Genomic DNA, 24,082 nt, shown 5'->3' with positions numbered 1-24,082 from the left:
TAATAATTGTGTTTTTCCCTTATTAAAATAATCAACACAATTTATCCACTAATAACCTCTAATTTTCGGTACACTTGAGATAAAATGGGTAGTCCATTTTATTTTGTCATTTGTCAATTGTGACATATGTGACATGTTACTTGACATGTGAATTTGTAATGTATTTTGAACATATTAAAAATCAACATACTCATAAAATATGCCATATACAAAATCCACTAGTAATTCGTAATCACTTGTACCAAAATGGTTTATCAAATTATAAATTACAACGTCTTGTATTTATAATAAATTATTCATTCAATTTCAATTGTTTCGTAAACAATAATTTTAAATAAGTAATAAAACAATTTAATTACTTAGACCGTATCTAATATAATCGAATTACAATAAGACACGTTAATTTTACTCACAAGATCATCCGTCAATTTTAAACAATTTAATTAACTCGTATCGGCATACGATTAATTAAATAATCAATTAAGAGTATTTCCCTATAGGTATGACCTATGAGGATCAACTGATCACCACCGTCGCACGACAGTAATGTCAAACTCTAGTTAACAAATCATTACCGATACGTGTGGACCAGTTGACTGTAAAATATTACATCCCACATGTATTCTTAAAATGAGATTTAAACATGTGATCATCATGATCGACAGTTGTGATCGCATTTTTGTCGGAGGATACATATTCCAACAGAAGGATGTCGTCCGCGAAAAGAAGGTGAGAAAAGGTAACCCCGCCTTTTCCCGGGGGGACGAAGTCTAGTCCAGATCTAAGTAGGAATGGTGGATTAGGGTGGAGAGGGCCTCCATGCACGTAACACCCTCACATACCAAGGTGCCTTACCAAGATCACCCTAGCATGGGAGACTACTACCATCTCTGTTTCGTGAGGCTAGTATATCAAAGTTACCATTCCAAAACATTTCATTAAGTATAAAGTTAAAGTTAATGTTTATAACTTCTAAAACCAAAACCAAAACAAAAGTTCGCTAGTACTTAACAACTGAAACTAAAACAGTAAATCTTATGACAGCGAAAGCTAGACTCGAAGTGATGACTCCCATCTCGTCCCCAAAGCTAAAGACCATCATCACCTGTCACAATCTGCTCACCATCCCCGAATGGATCACCACATATTTTACAAAACAACAACGGGGTCAGTTCACTGCATAATCAAAATAAGACAAGGTACGATAAAGATAAACAGCTGTTCACAATCCACCTCCAACTCCCAATCTTATCACGTAACTGACTATACACTAAAGTGTGTAGCCCTACCAGTGGAGGACCGCAGCCGTACCCACCTAAGCCCCGCTCATCAACGAGCGATAACCCTATTCATTAATGTGCATATCCCCTCCTGTGGCGGGTTCCACAGGGGGCGAAACTAGGGCGTAAAGCCACTCCCGTAAGTGACTCCACTCCACCGAGGACGCACCTCGCGAACATCATCATCAACCATCACAACACCGACACCAAACTCCAATCCCAAGAACAGCAAATAGTCAAAATATCAATCGTACAAACAATTACAACACAATCTTAAATCAATTAAACAGTAAACCGAGTAGGGAAACCCTACCTTCTCGCAATCTTTTATGCTGCAGCCAATCATACAAATGCACAACGAGTAACACATCATCACCTACAACAATGATAATCAACAATCAACAACACATACGATGACCAAAACCCTAAACCCCCAAATTAACCCAAACTAGGGTTTGCTAACTTATAAGAACAATAATAGATTGACAAGGATAAGACACTTACTACGGCGATTGACACGAAATAAGATGCTAGAACCCACAATCAATGACCTTTGCCTTGGAATTGATGAAGATGATTAGAGGGGAATGAAACGTAGTTTAGGTTTTGGAAGAAATGATTTTAGAAACTGACAAACGACTTATATATAATCTCTAATCATTTTAATCAAAACCGCGGAAATAACCCGTAACAGACCGGGCACTTGACCGAGTACCAGCATGCTCGGTCGAGTGCTGACACTCCAGAACCCAAACTCATGACACCAGAACACATACTCGGCCAAGTAAGCCCTACTCGACCGAGTCCCCTAAGATCCGAAACCTGTGGTATTAAAATACAGATGATGAAAAGGTAGGGAGAGAGGGGGTCACCTTGTCTTATTCCCCGTGAAGGGTGGAAAGCAGAAGAGGGAGAGCCATTGAACAGGACATGACTAGAAGATGTGGAGATGCAACTCATAATGAGGGAGATGATATCGGGATCAATACGAGCATGAATGAGAGAGGAGTGGATGAAGTCCCACTCTAGATGTTCAAAGGCTTTTTCAAGGTCAAGCTTAAGAGCGAACCATCCAGTTTTGCTTTTAAAGCAATGCATGGAATGGAGCATTTCAGAAGCAACAATGAAGTTAGAGTCAGTGCCACGACCAGGGATCGAGCTCCCTTGGTTTAGAGAGATAATAGTGTGCATAAAGGGTTTGAGACGGTTAAGAATAATCTTGGTGATAATTTTGTAAGTGGTATTACATAAGCTAATGGGTCTAAAGTTAGAGATGGTTTGGGGTGAAGGAGTTTTTGGGATGAGAGAAATGTAAGTTGAGTTTAATGTTTGAGGGACGCATTTTGTCTCAAAAGTGCTTTGGATAAAGGGAACGACATCGTGCATGACAATGTGCCAGCAACGTTTAAAAAAACCCGTGTGGAACCCATCCGGTTCTGGGGCTTTGTTAGAACCTAAGGAAAAAAGGGCCAGGCGAATCTCATCATCATTGGGAATAAAGAAGGAAGTGATGGGGGGAAGGTTAGAGGGGGGAGGGCGGACCACGACACTTTTCTCATAAGAGTAAAGCTTAGTGAAGAAGCCGGTGATATGAGAGACAAGGCCATCTTGGTTAGTTATCGTTTGCCCAACCTAATTAACAAGGGAAATAATGCGGTTAAAGCTACGGCAGAGGGTGACGATTTTTTTGGAAAAAGGATGTGTTTCGGTCTCCGTCCATAAGCCTGTTAATATGAGCTCTATCTTTCCAGTAGGTATGTTCAAGGTCTCGGACACGGTTAAGGTCTCTAAGAAGAGAGTCATTAAGATTAAGAAGGAAATCAGATTGAGGGTGGGTGCAAAGTTGACGTTGGGTGCCAAGAAGCCTTGCACTCAACGCGCGCTTACTTCTGGTCAGGCTACCAAAGTTCTCTTTGGCCCAGTTAGAAAGGAGAAGGCTGAGAGAAGAGGGCTTAGAGGTGACACACTGCTGGCTAACGGGCCACGCCGAGGAGATGAGAGGGAGGAAACCCAGGTCAGCCAGCCAAAAGGACTCGACCTTGAAAGGTTTAGGCATAGGATTCAAGGTCAGGGCGGTCTTGAGAAGAATGGGACAATGGTCAGAAGACAAGCGAGTGAGGTGGTAATTATGGGAGTTGGGGTACTGGTCAAGCCATAGTTGGTTAACCCATACACAGTCAAGCCTCTCAAGGATAGGGTTAATGCGCTTGCGATTGGTCCATGTAAACTTGGGGCCCGAAAACCCAATATCAATAAGGTTGCACATGTTCATAGACGACTTAAACAAATTGACTCTATTTAATTTTATTCCGTTTCCTCCAATTTTTTCTCCAGCACCAGTGACTTCATTGAAGTCGCCAACACAGACCCAGGGAGTTCTCAGGTTATGGGAGAGGGTGATAAGGTCATTCCACAGATTACGACGGTATTTGAATTTAGGACTCGCATAAATTGCTGATAATAAAAAAGTAAAGTTTATCGAGATAACCTGAACCACCACATTGATAAGTTGGGCGTCTTTGTTTACAAGAGTCATAGCAACATCACCCGCATTCCAAAAGATGATAATCCCACTAGCAAAGCCAACCGGATCGAGAACCTCAAAAGAGTCAAAGGGGAGATGTTGCACAATGGTCAGGGAGTTAGGAGAGTTAACTTTGATTTTAGAGAGGATCACAATGTATGGCTTATGGGTATTAATCAAATAGGAGAGGTGAGTGGAGAAGGAGGGTCTAGCAATACCCCAACAGTTCCAAAAAAGGATATTCATATTCACGGGCAACAAGAATGAGTTAATAAGCTCGGCTTGAGCTCCCGGGATGTCCGTGTCCTCTACCACGTCTACTTCTCGCTCTAGTCGAGCACTAAAGAATTTCTAGTTTATTCCGCACATTGTCATGAGCAGCTTCCTGTGCATCAAGCTCACAGCCAATTAGTTTAGGATTGTTACATTGTCCCAGCTTATCCAAATCTCCAATAGTCTCATCCGCATTATAGTACGGAGTAGTTGGAGACCGGATAGATCCAAAATATGGGCTGGGGCGATGCACCTGGATTTAAGAAGGGGGTTGACAAGGCAGATGTTCAGGCATGACAGTGGAGGGGATACAGGTTTGGAACGTATTGAGCGAAGAAGAGGAACAGGAACTTGCGGCGAGACGAGGCGATGTTCGAATATGAAGGTTGTTTTATTGATTGGAGTTTCTGGGTAAGTGAGGGGTAGGGGTTGGAAGTAGGCCGTGGGTATCACGTCCGGGTGGAAGACGAGTATGTGGGTTACGGGCTTTGATGGCAGGGGTTTCTGGAAGAGTGTCGACATTGGGATGTACGTCGAGGGGATAAAGGAATGGTGGAGGATATGGGTCTGATCGGCTTCTCGATCCAAATGAGGGGGTGGGAAGAGGAAGTTGTGGATTAGAGAGAGTTGAGATTTTTTTTGTCATTCTGTTAATATTTGGAGTCAGAATGAGGAAAACGTAAAAAGGGGGAATGGGGGATAGGCTGGGGTAAAATGAGGGAGATGGGTGAAATGGAAAGCAAATGGTCCAAATTAAAGGGAGGGGGAAGGGATAATGAGGTAATGTTCTTGTCCACAAAGGTAAAGCTGGATATTGAATTGATGGGAGCTAAATAAGGGGGTTTTATTTTATTTAGAGAATGGAAAGAGGACATACCACTTTTCCTAAAAGGAACCAAGGTCCAAGAGTTACTAGGGGGACTAATCGAGATTGGGGGGGGGGGTTGTTTGGATTCTTCAACTTTTCCTGGTCCCTAATTGGACTTTTTCCTTTGACCTCCGATGCCATGAGATTGGACTAACAGGATTTCCAGAAGTGGAATGGGTAGAGCAAGAGTCAACACATTGCCCTAGCAAATAAAGCAAAAATTGGTTTTTCTGCCAACTTTACCTCCTGGCAAAAAGTACCAATCCACACCCTCACCGATGGAGGCTTCGATTGGTCAAGATAGACCGAAATTCGAGCAAATCGAGCATTATTAATATTCAGGCCCTTTTGGTCATGTTTAATAAAACCACCGAGCGAATTTCCGATAGCCTGGAGAACATCGGGACGGTGGTATTCAATTGGTAGCTCTGGGAGAATAATCCAAGTCAGAACGGATTTAATTAACGCAGAGGAAGCTTGGAAGTTGGGTTTCCAGTCTTGTACATGAAGATAGTGGCCATGGATGAACCAAGGTCTATTTGATTTGATATTCTGAAGATCTTCCTTGATCCCAATCGAGCAGGAATAGAATCCCTTCCCAAGCCAACAAGCTTAATTGAAAGTTGACATTTCCATAGAGAACGGAGAGAGGTGGAGAGGTGGTTGGAGTCAACGATTTACCGGTGAGTTTGATGATGAGCGAATTTTCCCACATTGAATGGATTGAAGACAAGACAGAATGGGGCAAAGCGATGCGTGGATCCGAGGAGGAGGGCCCGACAGACGGGAATGGAGAAGGGTGGGTTTCTTTTGGAGGGGTTGAGGTTGGGATAAGTGTGTTTAATAAAGAATTGGTGAGGGCGGCACGGTACGAGGTAGTCCGGGCTGGGATCAGAGATGGGTTAGGGGAATTTTTAAGAGTATCATTTCCAGTTCATGGGAGAGGGTGATGGGTTATGAGGGTTTTTGCATGAAAGAGTTTGAGAGGAGGCGGGGGGGAGTGAGGGGTGATCAAAGTGAAGCAACTCAGGATGACTCTTAAGAGGATCCGGGAAGCGAGTGGTGTTACAAGTGCTTCTTGAAGGCAGAGGTGGTGGTTTAGGGGGGTCTAAGGTGGAAGGGGTTGGTAATGTCATTTTTGTTTAAATTTATCACTCTAGCTCTCACATCGCATGCATTATTTTCCACACATCTAGTGCTCGAGGCATCGTCCTACTACTATAATTTCATGCCTTTTGCTTTATCACATCGTCCAATTTTCACGAACTAAACTAGAGTGATTATCATGTGTCCATAATAGTTTAATGCTTAAGTTCACAGACCAAAATCGAAAAAAGATGGGTGAACGAAACAGAGAATACTAACCCCTCTTTCCATCCCTTATTCCGACATTAACACGATTGTAAATTGCCATTAACGTCAACACTAAAACTTGGGAGAGACGGTCTTTCAATAAGTTATTGAGATACCAGTCTTCCGTACCTTTTTATTTCTATTTCGTGACCCTTTTGTTGTTAATAGTGACATAGTAATTTCGAACCTATTTACATAATAAATGTACCCATTTTATCGTTAATCATGATTTGTACTTATTTTATTATTTTTAGTACCACTTTTTCTTAAAGCTTATTGAGAGACCGTCTCTCAGAAGACCTACTCGAAAGTCAATAGGTCATCCTCAAGTGCAGTCTCATTGTTACACGTCCAAGCAACATCAAAACTCACACGATTGGACCCCAAATCGTTTTTAAACGCACCCAGAATAGGGACGTTAAAACTCAACAAGACGCGCTATTTAAACAAAATAATACCAACATTAGACGACTTATAACCATACAAAAATGTCCCAATAGTTTCAGCTTAAAATACGTTGTAACGAAAGCACATGGTATTAGGGTGATAACAAATTGCGTTGAATTCAGTGGGAAAAGAGTTCCAAAGGCAATACAATGACAACACGTAGGGCATTATAACTTACTATGAGGGTAATATAACCATCTTGTTTCGGTTTCGGTTGTGTGAAAGGCGATATTACGGGTTGTCTTTGCAAAATATGAGTCTAATCGACCAAATAAAGACGGGTGTTTGACGAGGGAAGTGAAACGAAGAAAATGATGGTGGTTGTTTGTTGCTAGGTAGTAGGAGCAAGGAGAAAAGACTCCCTCTCAAATTGAGAGATGTACATATTGCCTCTCACATTTACGCTTCACGGCAACGCTTTGTGAGCTACTCGCCTACTCCCTATCACAGTCATGATTTTATCTGTATTACTCATAAAAAACATCCTAATTATAGAAAGGTAAATAAATGAATAAAACACCTTAAGATTGATATTAACATCAAAACGGATCAATATCAAACCACTTGAGCGTTTAAGAGGAATCTTTTGTTTTTTTTTTTCGCCTACGCATCCTGCTTTCGTCTTTTCATACTATTTGTCCCGTTTTAAACTTAAAGACCAATACACCCATCTTTAACAAAATTGTCTAAAATAAAATAGGCAAACAAATGACCGGCCCTGAGAGAGGGCTTTGTTTGTAAAGATTCATAATAATATTACTATCAATTTATATTATAAATTTGAATTTTCCTAAATTTATAAGTACCGCGATTATTGTCGATTCATAAATCATAAGATACTAGATTTCATGCCCGGGCGTTGCCCGGGTAATATCAATAAATAATTTCTGAATATTTATGTTGGGACTGTTGCTTCTAAGACATTTTATAACGAATATATACTTATATTTTGGTCAATTTGTGTGGAATTTTTACCCTCCAAAGAACAGCATGGTGTTGATTGTTCTTTTGGGTAGACCATTTTGCATAATGTTTGGCGTTAGATATGTGAAAGATGATCTGACATTAAAAACTTTTGTTGATACTCATTTAACATTTTTTTGATTGAGTTTAATCGACCCGTCCTAAAACTGCACGTTACGAATAAAAATAGTTTAAAATTGCAAGTAACAACTTATGACTCGTAAATTTTAATATTAACTTTACTACGAATAAAATAAAGGAGCAATTGTCAAACACGTATTAGAGGAGCAACAGTGGCATGTAAATTTCACTAATCCCAATCTCTTACCGTTATTCGATAAATGACCTTGTCCTAAATGATTCTTTACCAATTTAATTCTTTTAACCAAACATAAATAGAGAATAAGTCGATTATAATTATTTTCAAATAAGTCTTGTACCAATCCGACTCTATATACCGTCTTGTACCAATTTCGCCCATATTACTCATGTACAGTATCCCCAATTCCCCATTGTATCAGGTCTAGCGAGCGAGTTGCATAATTTGTAATGTGCATAAAGTTTTCTTGTTACCTCCATTTTAACTTCATTCACTCCATAACTCCATCCATCCCCTTTTATCTTGTTGTTAATATCCACTTGGTTATCTTAACTTAATTATTCTATTTCTGAATTTAGTAAGAAAAAAAGAGTAAAATATCTAATATTTACCTTTACTTTACTAAGAGCTGCTAATCATAACTTAACATGTAAGATACTGACTAATTTGAACATAACTTATATAAAACATAAAGGAAACTGATTTTAAAAGTTTCAGTTCAAAAGAATAGGGAGATTGTCATCTATTACAACAAAAATTAGTCTCTAGCAATCTAATAAAGTTATTACCACATGTATATGTAGTTATCTTCCTCATTGAACCCAATATTTTAAGTTAGGATGGTGATTGAAAATATAGATTGGAAAGTGAGCAAATTAATATATAAATGCAGATTGATTTAGTTAAAAAAAAAGTCGTAAAAGTTAGTACTATAATGTTTTTAGAAGTTAAATACCTAAATAAACTTTTACAATTGCCTATAGAGTTCAATTTCCGGTCAGAATCCAACGTTTATATACTATATAAAAATAAACAGTTGGTGTTAGTACAAATTTGAAGGTAAAACAATTTCTTATCTTATTATCCTACACTAAGTATTATATTTATTTAATTATTAAGTAAAAAAGTAAGATTCTCTGATATTGTTTTAAAGTTCATTTGTATAAGTGAAACACTCTGAATAGCTCGAAGACGGAAAATATGTGCAATTCCTAACACTACTATTTTAATGGAATTTTAGTATAAAAAGTATATCAAAAGTATTGTTATTCTATAAGACTATTTTGTCCAAAACTCGTGTATCATTACTACTTTTAAATGTGTTATGCTAACTTAGATTTTCTAATATTTGCGAAGTAGCTACTATTTCGTATGTAAAAAGGCGTTAATTTGAGTAGTTTCTAACCCTAACCCGCATAAACCCAATCCTTTTTATCCTTGATTTGAATTCTAAGTCGAGTCTCCTTTGTTTTTCCATTGCCAGTGGTAAGGCCATCGATCAGATAAGGTGCCCAAATCAAGTCTCCAATGATCATATACGTAGCGAATATTCGCAATTGCAATCATTATTGTATATTTAGTAACCTTATTAAGATACACACATAATTAAAAGCATCGAACATTATAAACCCGTCTTACATGAGATTCAGATAAACTCGTAAGACCTATTCCAATTTTCGAAACCAAAAGCAACATGTTAGTAGAGCGACAATACATTCATGCTCAAAATATTAGTCCTAAACTGGGCATTCACAATATTACTTGACTTTTCCTTTGTCAACATCGGCCACGATCCAGTCATCTTGAGCCGACCTCTAGAACATTCCATTTCCCGTGACTTGGTATTGACTGTAACATCCGGGTTTATAAATATTACATGGGTTGCCATCGGGTCAAACGGGAGTCTCAGAAACTCTCTTTTGTTGTGTAATACCCGTCCTTTTAGGGACTCGTTGACCGACCTTAGTGACATATATTAGTCTTTAAGGAAACCTTACGAGAGATATCTTGTGTCATGATAAGCGTTGGGAATGTGGTACTCGATCTAGTCGAGGCTACTCGATCGAGTAAGTGGGAGGCTCGATCGAGTAGGGGTCAATTGATAGAGTAAGTTAGTTACTCGATCGAGTAGCGTCTTTACAGCGGGGATTTATAATCGTGTTTTGGTAGAATCGCAAATCATTTCCGCCTCTTCCGAAAAATCTAAAAGTCATCTCTCCTTCTTCCCTTTACCCTGGTTCCTTCCTGGAAGCCTTTGAGGATGCTTGTGCCGTAGGGATGAGTTGCTTGAGTCGGGTTGCGGTCTTGATGCCGGTATGCTATGCGTAGATATGTCATCATCATCATCATTGTCGTTGTTATTTATGTTAGGGTGGTAGTAATAGTAATAGGTTATTGTACTGCTTGTATAGATGTGTTGATTGGTTGGGTGATATCTTGTGGTCGGACTCGGAATCGTTGCGGTTGGCTAGAGGTAGGTTCGCCTACTCAGTACTGTTGGGTGTCTAGTGTGTCTTTTGATATGAGTTGGTTGATGTCGTGTCGGTGTGATTGATAGATTGTGATAATAGGTTGATGTTGTGTTGTCTCGGTTGATGTGATTATTGTATAGTTGTGTGTGATCTTTAGGGCGTGTCCCTGGCTGAGTGGAGTCACTTGCGGGAGTGGCTTCACGCCCTTAGTTCGCCCTCTGTGGAACCCGCCACAGAAGGGGATGTGCACATTAAGGAAACTTGGGTTTATCACTCGTTATGATGAGCGGGCTGCGGTCCCCCACTGGCAGGGCTGTTCTAGTGGATAGTCGGTGACAGTGATTGGTTGTGGTAGTTGTGGCTTGTGGCTTGTGTGTGTGTTTTGTTGAGTCTGTAGCGAGTTGGCTGTTGTTGATGTATCGTCCGTAGTTACTGACGTTGTGTGGTTGTTTTCTTGTTTGCTTCAGTTGTGTCTACCGTGATCCCTTATGGTGAGCAGTCAGTCTTAGCAGGTGGTGTCTTGGATGATAGCTGGAGTCTTGGCGGGATGAGTCTTTCACGAGTCACGACAGGAGTAGTTCACATAGTGTTGTTGAGTTGTATCTTTTATATCAGTAGTTTTGTTTAACCTTGTAATAGACTGTAACTGTTCTTTTATCAACGTTCGATGATTGCTAACCTCGGGCAACCGAGAGAGTAACGCCTTTATATGCTAGAGAAGGTCTTGTTAAGGCTCCTTGGTATATTGGGGTGTTACATGTTTAAATATGGTTTTAATAATACTTCTAAGCAACAAAAATTTCGTAATGAATGAAATAATGTGGGGATGGCATACATATATACATGTATGGAGAAAGTATTTAACAGCCATATCATGTCATAGTATCCTACCCTTGCTAAGATTGATAACAACATAGACAAAGAGCCATGCATACGGGTGGAATTATGAGTAAAAAACAATCAATATAAACATATTTAAAATAGCAAAAACAAAATCTATAAACTTTAATTAATATTATATGTAATTATCTTATTTTTTAAGTTCTAAGCTGTAGCCAATAAAATTCCTCGAAAATTTATTTTTTTAAGTAGCTAATGAATTAGCTCGAAAAGTTCCTCTTTTAAGTATATATACTAGATTTCATGCCCGGGCGTTGCCCGGGTAATATCTTAACAAAGTTTCAAAGTAATTATCACGACGTTAATCTTACAAAAAACACTTAGCGTAATAGGCACATATAAGGAGTAATTATTCGAGTATGATTGTTTTTAAGTAGTCCCAGATAGACCTGGTAAAAGTAAACCGAATTCGAAAAATCGATCGAAATTAACTGAATCGACACCTTGCCTTACATCCAAAAGGTATAACTGAACTTCATCCCGAAACCTGAATTGACCTGAATTGATTCGAAATTGAACCGAATTTGTAATATCCGAAATAAACCCAAGATCGAATGAACCTGAACTGTTTCAACCTGAATTATTTTAATCCGAATCGAAATATACCTGAACCGATTTTAACCCGTATATTAATGACTAAAACCCAACACTGAAACCCGAAATGACCCGAATGTACCTGGCCGTCACCATCTAAGGTTTCTTTTTGTACATATGAGTATTACCCATTTGGCGTCTCTGAATTAATATTATATCTTAGTTATAAAAAAAACATTGTATATTACTTATTAAAAAAAATTATTTTTATTATATCTGATGTTTTAAATAAAGACCTAATCCCTTGACATCCAATCCGAATATGACCTGATTTGAATCTCATCTACTCTGATATTGACCCGGCTCGAACCTTATTTGTTCCAATATTGACCCAACTCGAACCTGCATCGGCCCGAAATATCTACAACCGCTTAAACGTGGAAACCGAATCCAACCTAAATTGAACCAAACTGAAATAAAAAATAAAGGTCCACTGAAATAACCCGATCCGAAATAAACCGAACCGAAACTGATCCGATTGACCCGTTTGCCACCTCTAGTCCCAGAGCAGAAATTAATTCACTTGGTTTAACACTATAATAAACTTTTTGACACTACTTCCTCTTTTTTTTATGTATGACTTTTCACATTAGTCACTCACTTCTCTCCTCAATATTATCATATGTACTTATATGTGCTTATGTTTTGTTTGTGTTCAAATAAGCGCACTTTTATCACGAGTGAGAATCGAAGTCCTAACTTCTAGTTAGAGTAAAAAATAACTCTTATTCTCATATTATGTGTATGTCACTGCTATACAGAGGTTTTGGTGAGTTGTCAATACCATTAAATTCTACTTCTTCTCACCTTTGGTCCCTCCACCTAAATGAGCTCCTTATTTCTATGAAGATTAAATTAATTAAATAAAATTAGCAAATCTTGAAATAAAGATATGAAAATGATAAACTTAGAAATAATGTTGTGTGAAAGGTTGGCTAATAGCCGAATTAATTGGTGATCGAAAAGGGTTACAAGCATCTAAAATATACAACACAATATCGTAACAATACTAATAAATATATCTCTATATATCCGAAATATATGTTCGATATATTTCTATACTCCCCCTTAAGTTGGAGTGTACGGTGACCGAATGCCCAACTTACGCTGTAGATAGCCGAACGCTTCTCCACCAAGAGCCTTAGTAAATAGGTCCGCTATTTGTTCCTTACTGCGAACATGACTTGCCTCAATGTTTTTGCTTACCAAATGTTGTCGAATGAAATGACAATCAATTTCAATATGTTTCGTGCGATCATGAAATACCGGGTTTTTAGCAATGTGTAATGCCGATTTATTGTCGCACAAAACACGCATAGGATGACTATGAATGACTCCGAGTGAATGAAGAAAATATTTTAACCAAATAAGTTCACTCGTGACCGCCTCTATTGCTCTATATTCGGCCTCGACAGTGGACTTAGCAACTGTCGGCTGTTTTTTAACCTTCCAAGAAATCGGTGTCTGCCTTATGAGACGAAATACCCGGTGAGTGATCGTCTCGTCAAAGGACAGTGGGCATAGTCTGAGGCCGAATATCCATTTAGCTGAAAATCCGTTTCTTTGCTCATCGCTATTCCTTTCCCCGGATTGCCTTTTTGGTACCGGAATACTCTGAGGGCAGCATCCCAGTGCTCCTTCCGCGGTGCCTGAACGAATTGTGAAAGGGTGTGCACTACATACAATAAATATGATCGGGTAATGGTGAGGTACATCGCCCCACTAATCTCCTATACATCATTGGGTCCTTTAGAAAATGACCAGAGGCGAGTGCTAGTTCATGATTCTGCACAATGGGAGTGTTGATTGGTTTCGCGCCTTTCATCTTTGCCTCTTTAATTATTTCCATTGCGTACTTACGCTGACAAATAAATAATCCTGTCGCTCCATGGGCCACTTCTATTCCCAAAAAATATTTTAACCGACCGAGATCCTTGATCCCGAATTTTCTGTCAAGGAACCCTTTCAAATCGTCCCTGGCCTTGGCATTATTACTCACTATAATCATATCATCTATGTAGACTAATATTCCAAGGAAATAACCGGTTGTTTGCATAGTAAATAAAGAATAGTCCGCCAATGATTGCGTAAAACCATACCCTTTCAATACATCCGTCAATTTTGCGAACCAATTCTTCGAAGCTGGTTTTAGTCCATATAAAGATCTTAAAAGTCGGCAAACTTTACCTTTTACGGTTGCGTTGAATCCTTGTGGTAGTCGCATATAAACCTCTTCACTTAAGTCACCGTGAAGAAATGCGTTATTGACGTCTAATTGAGCAATATTCCACTTCTTAGCCACCGCTACTCCCAATAAGAGCCGAACACTTGTCATCTTAGCCACCGGTGCAAACGTTTCATGGTAATCCACCTCCTCGATTTGAGTGAAACCTTGGGCTACTAATCGAGGCTTATACCGCTTTATGGTTCTGTCTGCCTTATGCTTGATTTTGTAGACCCATTTGCACCCAATTGGTCGTTTGCCTTCCGGTAAGTCAACGATTTGCCAAGTGCCATTTCTTTCGAGTGCCGCTATTTCATTTGCCATGGCGACCTTCCATTCATCGTATCTCATGTCTTCAAAATAATTTCTCGGTTCTAACCGCATCACTGGCTCCAAGAAAGTCCATGTGACACAACGAAAATAACTACTTGTGACATAATTAATTATTGGATAACGAGTACCTTTCGTAGATGACGGAGTTTGAGACGGGTGAGCATGATTTGGAGACATGACACGAGTTGATTTGTAAACATAATCCTTTCTCCATGCGAGCTCAAACTTCTGCCGCTCTCCTCGACCAAGTCTCAGTTCCTCAACACCTGTCTCACCCTCCCCCTGATTGTCAGAATTTAGAGCTTCTCCGTCTCCTGTTGTAGTTCCTGTTACGGTACTATCAGTCGTAGGCTCCTCTGTTTCTCCTTGCAACGAGGTCCCTGTTGCCTCATTGACTTCTGAATTTTGAGTAAGAACGGATTCATGGTTGGGACGTCCAAATAACGCAAGATCCATGGTGGGGTCTGGTATATCATCATTGGTGACACATGGGTTCACATCCGGTTTTTCAATCGAATCCAAATAGGGAAAAATATTTTCGTAGAACTGAACATCTCGTGAAACAAATTGACATTTTGTTTTTAAATCATACATTCTCCACCCTTTTTTAGTCTTCGGGGAACCAATAAAAATACATCAAGTCCCCCGTTCTTTAAATTTATCCTTCGGTCTTTGCTTATTGTGAGCATAAGCAAGACAACCTAAGACGCGTAAATTATCAAAGCTAGGAGCATGACCATGGAGTAATTCATAAGGTGTTCGACCACCTAAAACTTTAGTAGGTGTGCGATTGATGAGATAGGCCGCCTTTAATGCGCACTCCTCCCAAAATTCGATGGGTAGGTTGGCTTGAAAACGGAGTGCCCTCTCCTTTTCTAAGAGGTGTCTATGTTTCCGTTCTACCCGACCATTTTGTTGAGTGGTGTCGATTACACTAGTTTGGAAAAGCATACCACTTTCATTGTAGAAATGTTTTAATGGTCCCGAAAGAAATTTAGTACCATTATCACTTTGCACGACCTTAACTTGCTTTCCAAATTGGGTGTGTACCATTTTACAAAAAAATTCCATCAAATCACAAACTTCCCCTTTGTCTCTCATTAAATGAACCCAAACACTCCTACTATGGTCATCGACAATGGTTAATAAATAGTATGCCCCGGATAGACTACTGGTATGGTATGGTCCACATATATCACAATGAATCAAATGAAACAAAACTGCATGTCGTTTATTATTAATAGTAAAACTGGATCGAGTTTGTTTTGAACGGCAACATGGGTCACAAACATATTCGGAATCACAAAACAAAGGTTTGTTAATTAAATTGCTCAAAAACGAAAAAATATGGCTTGAAGGATGACCAAATCTTCGATGCCATACCCGACTTTCATTGATGTTTACTCGTGCCACTACCTCCTCAACTCGTGTCAAATAATAAACACCGTCTCGTAGCTCACCCCATCCAATCTCCGTCTTCAAAGAGTGGTCCTGTATTATACAACAATTAGAGGTGAATGTCACGAAACAATTATTTTCACATATAAGTTGAGGAATTGAAATAAGATGGCAGGTTAATGTTGGGACATATAGAACATCCTTGAGCTCGAAAATTTTATTGAGCACAACTTTCCCGTGTTCTCTTGCTACTATGGTGGAACCATCTGGAAACCCGACATTCGACGGTGCTCCCTACCATTGGCTGGTAAGTACATCTCGGTATCCGGTCATGTGGTGCGACCCACCATTATCGAGCATCCAGTCACTTAAATTTACATTATGCATACCTGTTAATTTCTCATTACCTTTCGCCTTTGCATTTAGAAGAGTCCGCAACTGTTCAATCTCTTCGGCATTGAACTCCTTCTTGGAGGACTCCCCTTCACTAGTTGTTGCAGAATTAGCAACCTAATGGTTGTTTCCAGCGCCTCTTCCAGCACGGCCTCCACCGCGTCCTCCGCGCCTGCCTCTACCACGGCCTTTACCAGTAAGCCCGAGTTTCTCCCAGCAGTTTTCCTCCGTATGGTACCACTTATTACAATGAGTGCACCTCGGTGGTTCATACTCCTTTTGCTCGGCCTGGGTAGTAACAGAATTTCCACAACCCTGGCTTGCTCCAGTACGAGCACTCATGGCAACTTCATTCGTCTGTTCCTCTCGGACACGGGTCATGGCCTTGTGGCGCTCCTCTCGCAAAACGATAGCATAAACACGATTGAGAGAAGTCAGGTCATCGTCCATCAACAAGTTGGAGCGAAGATTATCATACAAGGCGGTATTGAGCCCCATATTGAATTGATGAACCTTCTCCCCCTCTTTCTCCTTAAGAAACTCTGCTCCGGCACCACAAGTACATGCTGGGACACGGCTATAGGTGGCTAACTCGTCCCATATTGATTTCAGATGAGTATAGTAATCAACAACGGAACGGTTCCCCTGCCTGCACTCTGTCAAATAAGCCTGGAGTTGATGGACACGAGGATCATTACTTTCTACGTACCGTTCCTTTAGTTCCTTCCATATCTCGAAAATAGTGCCAGAAAAAGCAATGCTTGGATGCAACTTCTCGTCTATCACATTCCGCAACCAAGCCTTTATCATGGTGTTGCATTGACCCAAGCCACCACTTCATAATTATCCTCTTTGGATCCCTCGGGTTTCTTTACGGTCCCATCAATGAAGCCTAACTTATTCTTCGTGTCAAGCCCGTTTTTCACCGCATCAGCCCAGAGATCGTAATTATCGCCATTGAAAATTGTCTGAGTCAATTTGAGACTAGGACTATCTGAAGGATATAGAAATAGAGGAGATGACAGAGGTATAGCCATAGTTTCGGTACCACTGCCTTTCCCTTTTCCATTATCAAAACCGGAATCTCCGTTTTTTGTCATTATGAAGATTGAAGGTGTATTAGATTTGAAAAAAAATGACGGATGCAAGGATCAAACCTCCTCTGATGATACCATGATAAACTGAGAAATAATGTTGTGTGAAAGATTGGCTAATAGTCGAATTAATTGATGATCGAAAAGGGTTACAAGCATTAGGTTATATACTACACACTCTAACAATAATTATCAAAACTACCCTAATTTCCTAGAAAAAGTGTAACAAATCAAAATATGTACAAACCATTATGATCACACGACAACATGCACAAACAAATTAATAGGGAAATTTAATTGTGGAGATTCAACAACTTTGACAATGATGAACATACGATAAGTTCATATTTACATAAATCTCATATCCAATAAATACAATATAGACATTGACCATCAACCTTTCATATTTGACAATTTAAAATGCCTAATTATTTTGAGTAAATAAGAATGAAACTAAGAATGAACTTGCATGGAAGGAATGGTAGGAGTCTAATATGTGATTTTGTTTTGTTTTAGTACTGATGATATACGATTATATAGTTGTAGTTATATTCAAACTTATAGGTTCATTATTAGGTGATAAAAATTTGCATTATCTTATAATATAATATAATTTTATTGTAATTTAACTCTTATAATATCGCTAAAAAGTTCATCTTAGTATAATTTTACAGTATAACTTTTATTTAAATTCTACTAAGTAGTTTACAAAACTTCAAATGGCTTCTCAATATATCTTAAGGTGGTTGTTTAAAACGACTTTCTTTTATAATGCTTATTTGCTTATTTTTTGTCACTTTGTGTGATTAATATTAAATATATAGTTGTAGGATGTTGTAATAAACTCAAGTTGATACGACTCGGCCATTGTTCTCGAATATTTTTAAGTAGTTTAGGGAAAAAAAGATTACGCATTTGATGTATAGCCTCATATTCTTTTAGTTATTGAGCATATATATATGTATTTTTTCTGAACATACGTGAATTTATGAGTATAGTTTCTGAGCAATATTGTATTTTTTTTATTTTAATTTTTAAGTGAATATGCTCAAAAACTTTAAACATAATATTTAAAAGAAAATTCAAAAACTTTAATATAAAACTCAGAAAGTAGACAATCAGATGTATTGTATCTGATGTATAGTCAATGAACTGATAGTTTAGCATTGGGGTCTTTTACGCCATCCGATTGCTGTGATTTCACCTTCAACCTATATGGTGCTCAGCTATTATAAACCTTTGGTCACATCTCAACTTGATAAATTTTTAATGGACTATAAATTAAAAAAAAAAAATTCAAAATGATGCACTTTGTATATGGCTTTACTTGGGAAGAATACAATTGTAAAATTTTGCCAATAACAATTTGTATGAGGTAATATGGTTTAAAATTTTAAGTACTATATATATTTATTTATTGTATACACTAATGAATAAGAGTGTACCTTTTCAATTTCACTTAGATTATCTTTTGTTAGTTGTGAAAAATATCGTTAGTTATAGGAGATAAGACTTGTTTGGGCTAAAATCCGCACTTTAGCCTAATAAGGGATAAGCCCACTTAATTCTGTTTAAAGAGTTGGACCGCGGAGGTAGGACAAATCACAGGAAGCCCAAACGCAAGTGGCATCCGTCTAAGGAGTTGGGCCGAGGAGCATGCAACGATGGGAAGGCCTGATGGTAAAGCAAGTCCGCGTTTTGGAAATCCTTCAGGAAGATCTTAGAGATAATTCAGGGAGATTAGGGAGAATGGGGGAGGAAGACTCGTTATGGAAAGAGTTGTGGTAGGAATAATAATCCTTACCATAAACGAGGTAGGAAATATCTAAGGTTCCTACCCTATAAATAGCCAAGGAGGTGAACAAGAAAGGGCATTCAAGATCTCAGACGCATAATACATTGTGCTAGCTAGATTTACATTCCGCCTCCATTGTACTCGATTCTCTTATTAACAAGGTAGTGCAATACTTGGAAGGGTGTCGTCCCTTCCCGCGATCGTTTCCCTCATTGGGTTTTCCGTGTCACCAAATCTCACGTGTCAACTTTTATTTACGTACTTAATTCCTTAACTTTACGTTAAACACAAATATACATCCTACATACAACGAGTAAGACCGCATTGACCTCGCTTAACCTAATTCGGTAGAAAATTACCAAAACAGTTTGGCGCCCATCGTGGGGCATTGTGATCGTCAATTGTTGATTACTCAAGCGTATAATGGACAAAAAAACGTCAGCAGCCGTGTCAGGGAGCGGTCAGCCGTCGATACCACCCAACCCAGTTCAAAATCCAGTATCAGCGGCACAAACTTAGGCCCCTGGACACACCCCAAAAACCACATCCGTGACGAAAGTCACTCTACCTCCCAGAACCACTGCTGTAGCGGCCCAACCTAGATCAGACAGGGGCACAACAAGTTCAGGCCTTACTCCATCACCCAGTCCAACGCAAACCCTGCTTAGTGGCACAACAAGGTCATGGAAGATATGCGGGAAAACTAGAGAAAGGCAGAAGCCGAAGCAAAAACGAGGGCGGGGAACTGCGGCGCAGATAGATTTTTTAGCAAGCGCGAAAGACACCAAACGAGGCACGGGGAATGAAGGTCGGGTCCCGGTAGTAGATCTTACCCAGGGGGCATCAAGCAGCAGGAGTCAACTTTGACAGATACCAGCAGAGTTGGTAACCAGACTAGATCTAACAGCAGTTTCGACAGAAGAAAGGATAACCCCACAAGGTTTAGGGTACCTCACACCAGACAGCTGGCAGCCAGTCGGCCGCGTGGAAGTACAACCAGGTAACCTCCCAGTTAATAATCTCGTGGTAACTAACCAGACACCTGGCGCAGGATCCGCAGGTAGACCATAGGTAAGCTGGCATCAAGGAACGCTCGTGACTTCAACCCCATTATCTACCACGCCGCACCAGAACCATCAAGAGTTCTGACCTGGAAGCAGAACTCCAAGTCAGCAGGTAACAGACAGATGAATCCAGGATTCCGGAAGCCTGACCAACCAGCAGTACCTGGAGCTAAGGGAGATGCTTAGTAGGGTCCCCGTATTACCGCCTCCACTCGAGAAGGCGGTACGTGACAGTTATGCTGACTCACCATTCGTGGATGCCATATCCATTGTTGTCATACCAAAGGGATTCACCAATCCAAACATGCCTCTCTTCGATGGCACGACAGATCCCATTGACCACATAAGCCAGTACAAGCAGAAAATGATGACGATAACAGCTGTAGGACAAGTAAAAGAAGCCTGTATGTGTAAAGGGTTTGGATCCACACTGTCCGGACCAGCACTCCGATGGTTCATAAGCTTGCCTAACAGGTCAATATCCACGTTTGCCGACCTGGTAAACATGTTCACTCAGCAGTTCGCAAGCAGCCGGAAATCGCAAAGCCATGCAGGAGACATGTATAGAATTGTCCAGGGAGCTGGTGAGACCATTAGAGTGTAAAACACTAGATTCAATAATGAGAAGGTGGCAGTACGGGAATGTGACGTGTCAACAGCAGTGGAAGCCTTCAGAAGAGGCATGCACCATGAGTCTGACCTATACAAGCAATTAACTATGCACCCTTATCACAACATCGAGGCAGTGCAAGAAAAAGCAGCAACTACGATCAGACTGGAAGAAGATATCCTAGCCAGAGCCAGCATACCAAGTACACCAAGCATATCCAGCACATCGGCCATGGAAAAGTCAAGTAGGAAGCAATCCACCAGCAAGAAGGATGAGAGATACAGGCCATATGGAAGGGGAGTCAACAGGGTCGATAACATATAAGACAATCAGCAACTCCCCACACTGGCAAAATATGGATTCACAACTGGCGTCGGAGGAATCGTGAAAGAACTAAGAGAGATGGGAGATGGAGTAAGATGGCCCAGACCACCAGTAAAAGGACAAGCGTGGCGAAAAGACAGTAAGAAAAAGTGTGAATTCCACCGCGACATCGGGCATAACACGGAAGATTGCTACACACTACGCAGGGAGATTAGGCGCCTGTATGAGCAAGGAGACTGAGCCACCTATTACCATGTGGGAGCAAGCAGCAAGAGCAAGGTAGGCTCCATAAAACCTGCAACTCCACCTAAGTGCACCAAGATGATAAACGTGATAACAGGTGGCTCAGATATAAATGGATTAAAATATTCAGCAGCCAAGAGGCGTGCTACTCAGACTAAGGGAGATAGACCAGAAACCTCTTGCAGAATTTCCCATAGTGATGTACCTGTGGTTGCTTTTGATAAAGGAGACGTACGTGACGAGCAAAAGCATCATGACGCACTCATCATAACTCTGTCAATGGCCAACTGCACAGTCAGAAAGGTCCTGGTGGATACTGGTAGCTCGGTCAACTTGATCATGCTGAAAACCATAGAAAACATGGAGGTTTAGTGAGAAGGATTTGCAGAAGAAGACCATCCCGCTGGTAGGGTTCAATGGAGAGACAGCCAGCTCGTTAGGCGAGATAGTAATTCAAACCTACGTGGGAGGAGTCAACAAACAGGTGAGGTACCTGGTCATAGATGGACCCTCTACCTACAATGTTATTCTCGGAAGGCCATGGCTGCACCTGATGAAAGGAACTCCTTCCACATAACATCAATGCATAAAATTCCCCTACACCATGGGGAGTGCAAACAATACGAGGATACCAGGAGGAACTTAAGGGTTGCTACAAGAAAGCGCTAAAGTGCACTGCTAGCCCCCCAGCATAGCAATTACAGAAGCAGCACGTCCAGGACGAATACATTGAGCCTCTGGCTGAGGAGCTAGATCAGATAAACCTGGACAAGCTGCACCCAGAGAGGACCGTGTTAATTGGAGCTAGATGCACAGGAAGCCTAAGGCAGCATCTAATCAAATTCTTGCAGGCTAACATGGATTGTTTCGCATGGTCGCATGACGACATGATAGGGATAGATCTGTCCATCATAACACATAAACTCAGTGTGGACCCAAAATGCAAGACCATCCAGCAGAGACGGAGAAAGTTTGCAGCTGAGAGAAACAAGGTGATCAACCAACAAGTAGACAGCCTGCTGGCAGCAAACAAAATAAGAGAAGTGAAATACCCGGAGTGGTTGTCAAACGTAGTAGTGGTACCTAAGAAGAATGGAAAATGGAGAGTATGTGTGGACTTTACTGACCTCAACAAAGCATGTCTCAAGGACCCTTTCCCGCTACCACACATTGACGCAATGGTGGATGCGACAGCTGGACATGAAATGTTAACATTCCTAGATGCCTGGAGTGGGTACAATCAAATCAAGATGGATCCTGCAGATCAAGAAAAGATGGCATTCATGTCTGAAAGAGGAATATATTGTTACAATGTCATGCCATTCGGCCTGAAAAACGCAGGGTCCACATATCAAAGGTTAGTCAACCGTATGTTCAAAGAACAAATAGGAAGAACCATGGAGGTATATATTGATGATATGGTGGTAAAATCAGAGAAAGCTACGGATCACATGCAGCATCTGGCAGAAACATTCGATACCCTCAGGGAATATAAAATGACGCTAAACCCGTCCAAATGTACCTTTGGAGTTTCCTCCGGTAAGTTCTTAGGTTACATCGTAACCCAGAGGAGGATAGAAGCCAGCATCGAGCAGATTAAAGCCGTATTACAGCTGGAGTCACCAGAAAACCAAAGGATGTACATAGGCTAGCTGGTAAGGTAGCAGCTTTGAGCAGGTTCATCTCAAGATCCTCAGACAAGTGCAGACTATTCTACGATATATTGAGGAAGAGCCAGAAATTTGAGTGGACTGCAGACCACGAGCAGGCATTCAGGGAGTTGAAGCACTACCTCAGCAACCCGCCGCTACTATCAAAACCGGAGCCAGGAGAACCATTGTTCCTTTACCTAGCTGTCACAGAGGTAGCAGTAAGCGCAGTTCTAGTCAGGGAGCAGGATAAGGAGCAGGATAAGAAGCAAAAGCCAGTCTACTACGTAAGCAAGTCTCTGCTGCCAGCAGAGACCATGTACACATCTCTATCGAAAAGTTAGTACTAGCACTGATAGTTGCATCTTACAAACTGCGCCCCTACTTTGAGTCCCACACCATGCTTGTTGTAACCAATTACCCATTGAAATCTGTAATGAGGAAGCCTGAGCTGTCAGGCAGAATGTCAAAGTGGTCCGTACATCTTAGTGGATACGACATCAGATATGATCCAAGAAAAGCAATAAAGTCGTAGGCACTGGCAGACTTTGTGTCAGACTTCAGCCCAGCTATCCAAAATCTGGCAGACGAAGAGATTCTAACCCTCAAAGGGAACATGGAGACAGAAGTCTGGCAGATGCACATCGATGGAGCCTCCAACCAAAAGGGGGCAGGTGTAGGACTAATCTTGCGATCACCGCAGGGGGATCTGATAGCACAAGCAGTAAGATGTGAGTTTAAGGCAACCAACAATGAAACAGAATACGAAGCCTTAATACAAGGAATGCAGCTATCTCTGGAGTTGGGAGTCAGGAACCTGCAAATATCCAGTGACTCTTTGCTAATAGTTAACCATGTGAATGATGAATTCATAGCTAGGGACTCGAAGATGATCGCCTACTTGAAAGTGGCAAAGGAGCTGAAGCAGAAATTCAAAGATTGCAAGCTCAAGCAGATCCCCAGAGACCAAAATGTGGAGGTAGATGCCCTAGCAACTCTAGGGGCAACTGATGCGTGTCATTTATATGATGTTTTACACCCTATTTTACACGCATTTCAGAGCTCAATTGAGTAGTTTATGCTACTATTTCCCTTGTTTCGTGTATTTCTTCCTTTTCTTGTGATTTTTGTAGGAATATGAAGATTTCAGTGGAAAATAAGCCGAATCCGTCCCTAAGTACT

At 40.5% G+C, this 24,082-nt stretch overlaps 1 protein-coding gene across 1 annotated transcript; it reads right to left on the bottom strand.

Annotated features, from left to right (window-relative positions):
• Positions 1-16,238: 16,238 nt before the first annotated feature.
• LOC141628561 (uncharacterized) lies at positions 16,239-16,931 on the bottom strand. The gene has a single exon (XM_074441686.1). The coding sequence runs from the start codon at positions 16,929-16,931 to the stop codon at positions 16,239-16,241; it is 693 nt and encodes a 230-aa protein (XP_074297787.1).
• Between the last annotated feature and the right edge of the window lie 7,151 nt (positions 16,932-24,082).

This window comes from Silene latifolia, chromosome Y (genome assembly GCF_048544455.1).
Source record: "Silene latifolia isolate original U9 population chromosome Y, ASM4854445v1, whole genome shotgun sequence".
Taxonomy (NCBI): Eukaryota; Viridiplantae; Streptophyta; class Magnoliopsida; order Caryophyllales; family Caryophyllaceae; genus Silene; species Silene latifolia.
This window is presented reverse-complemented; position numbering and strand designations above follow the sequence as displayed.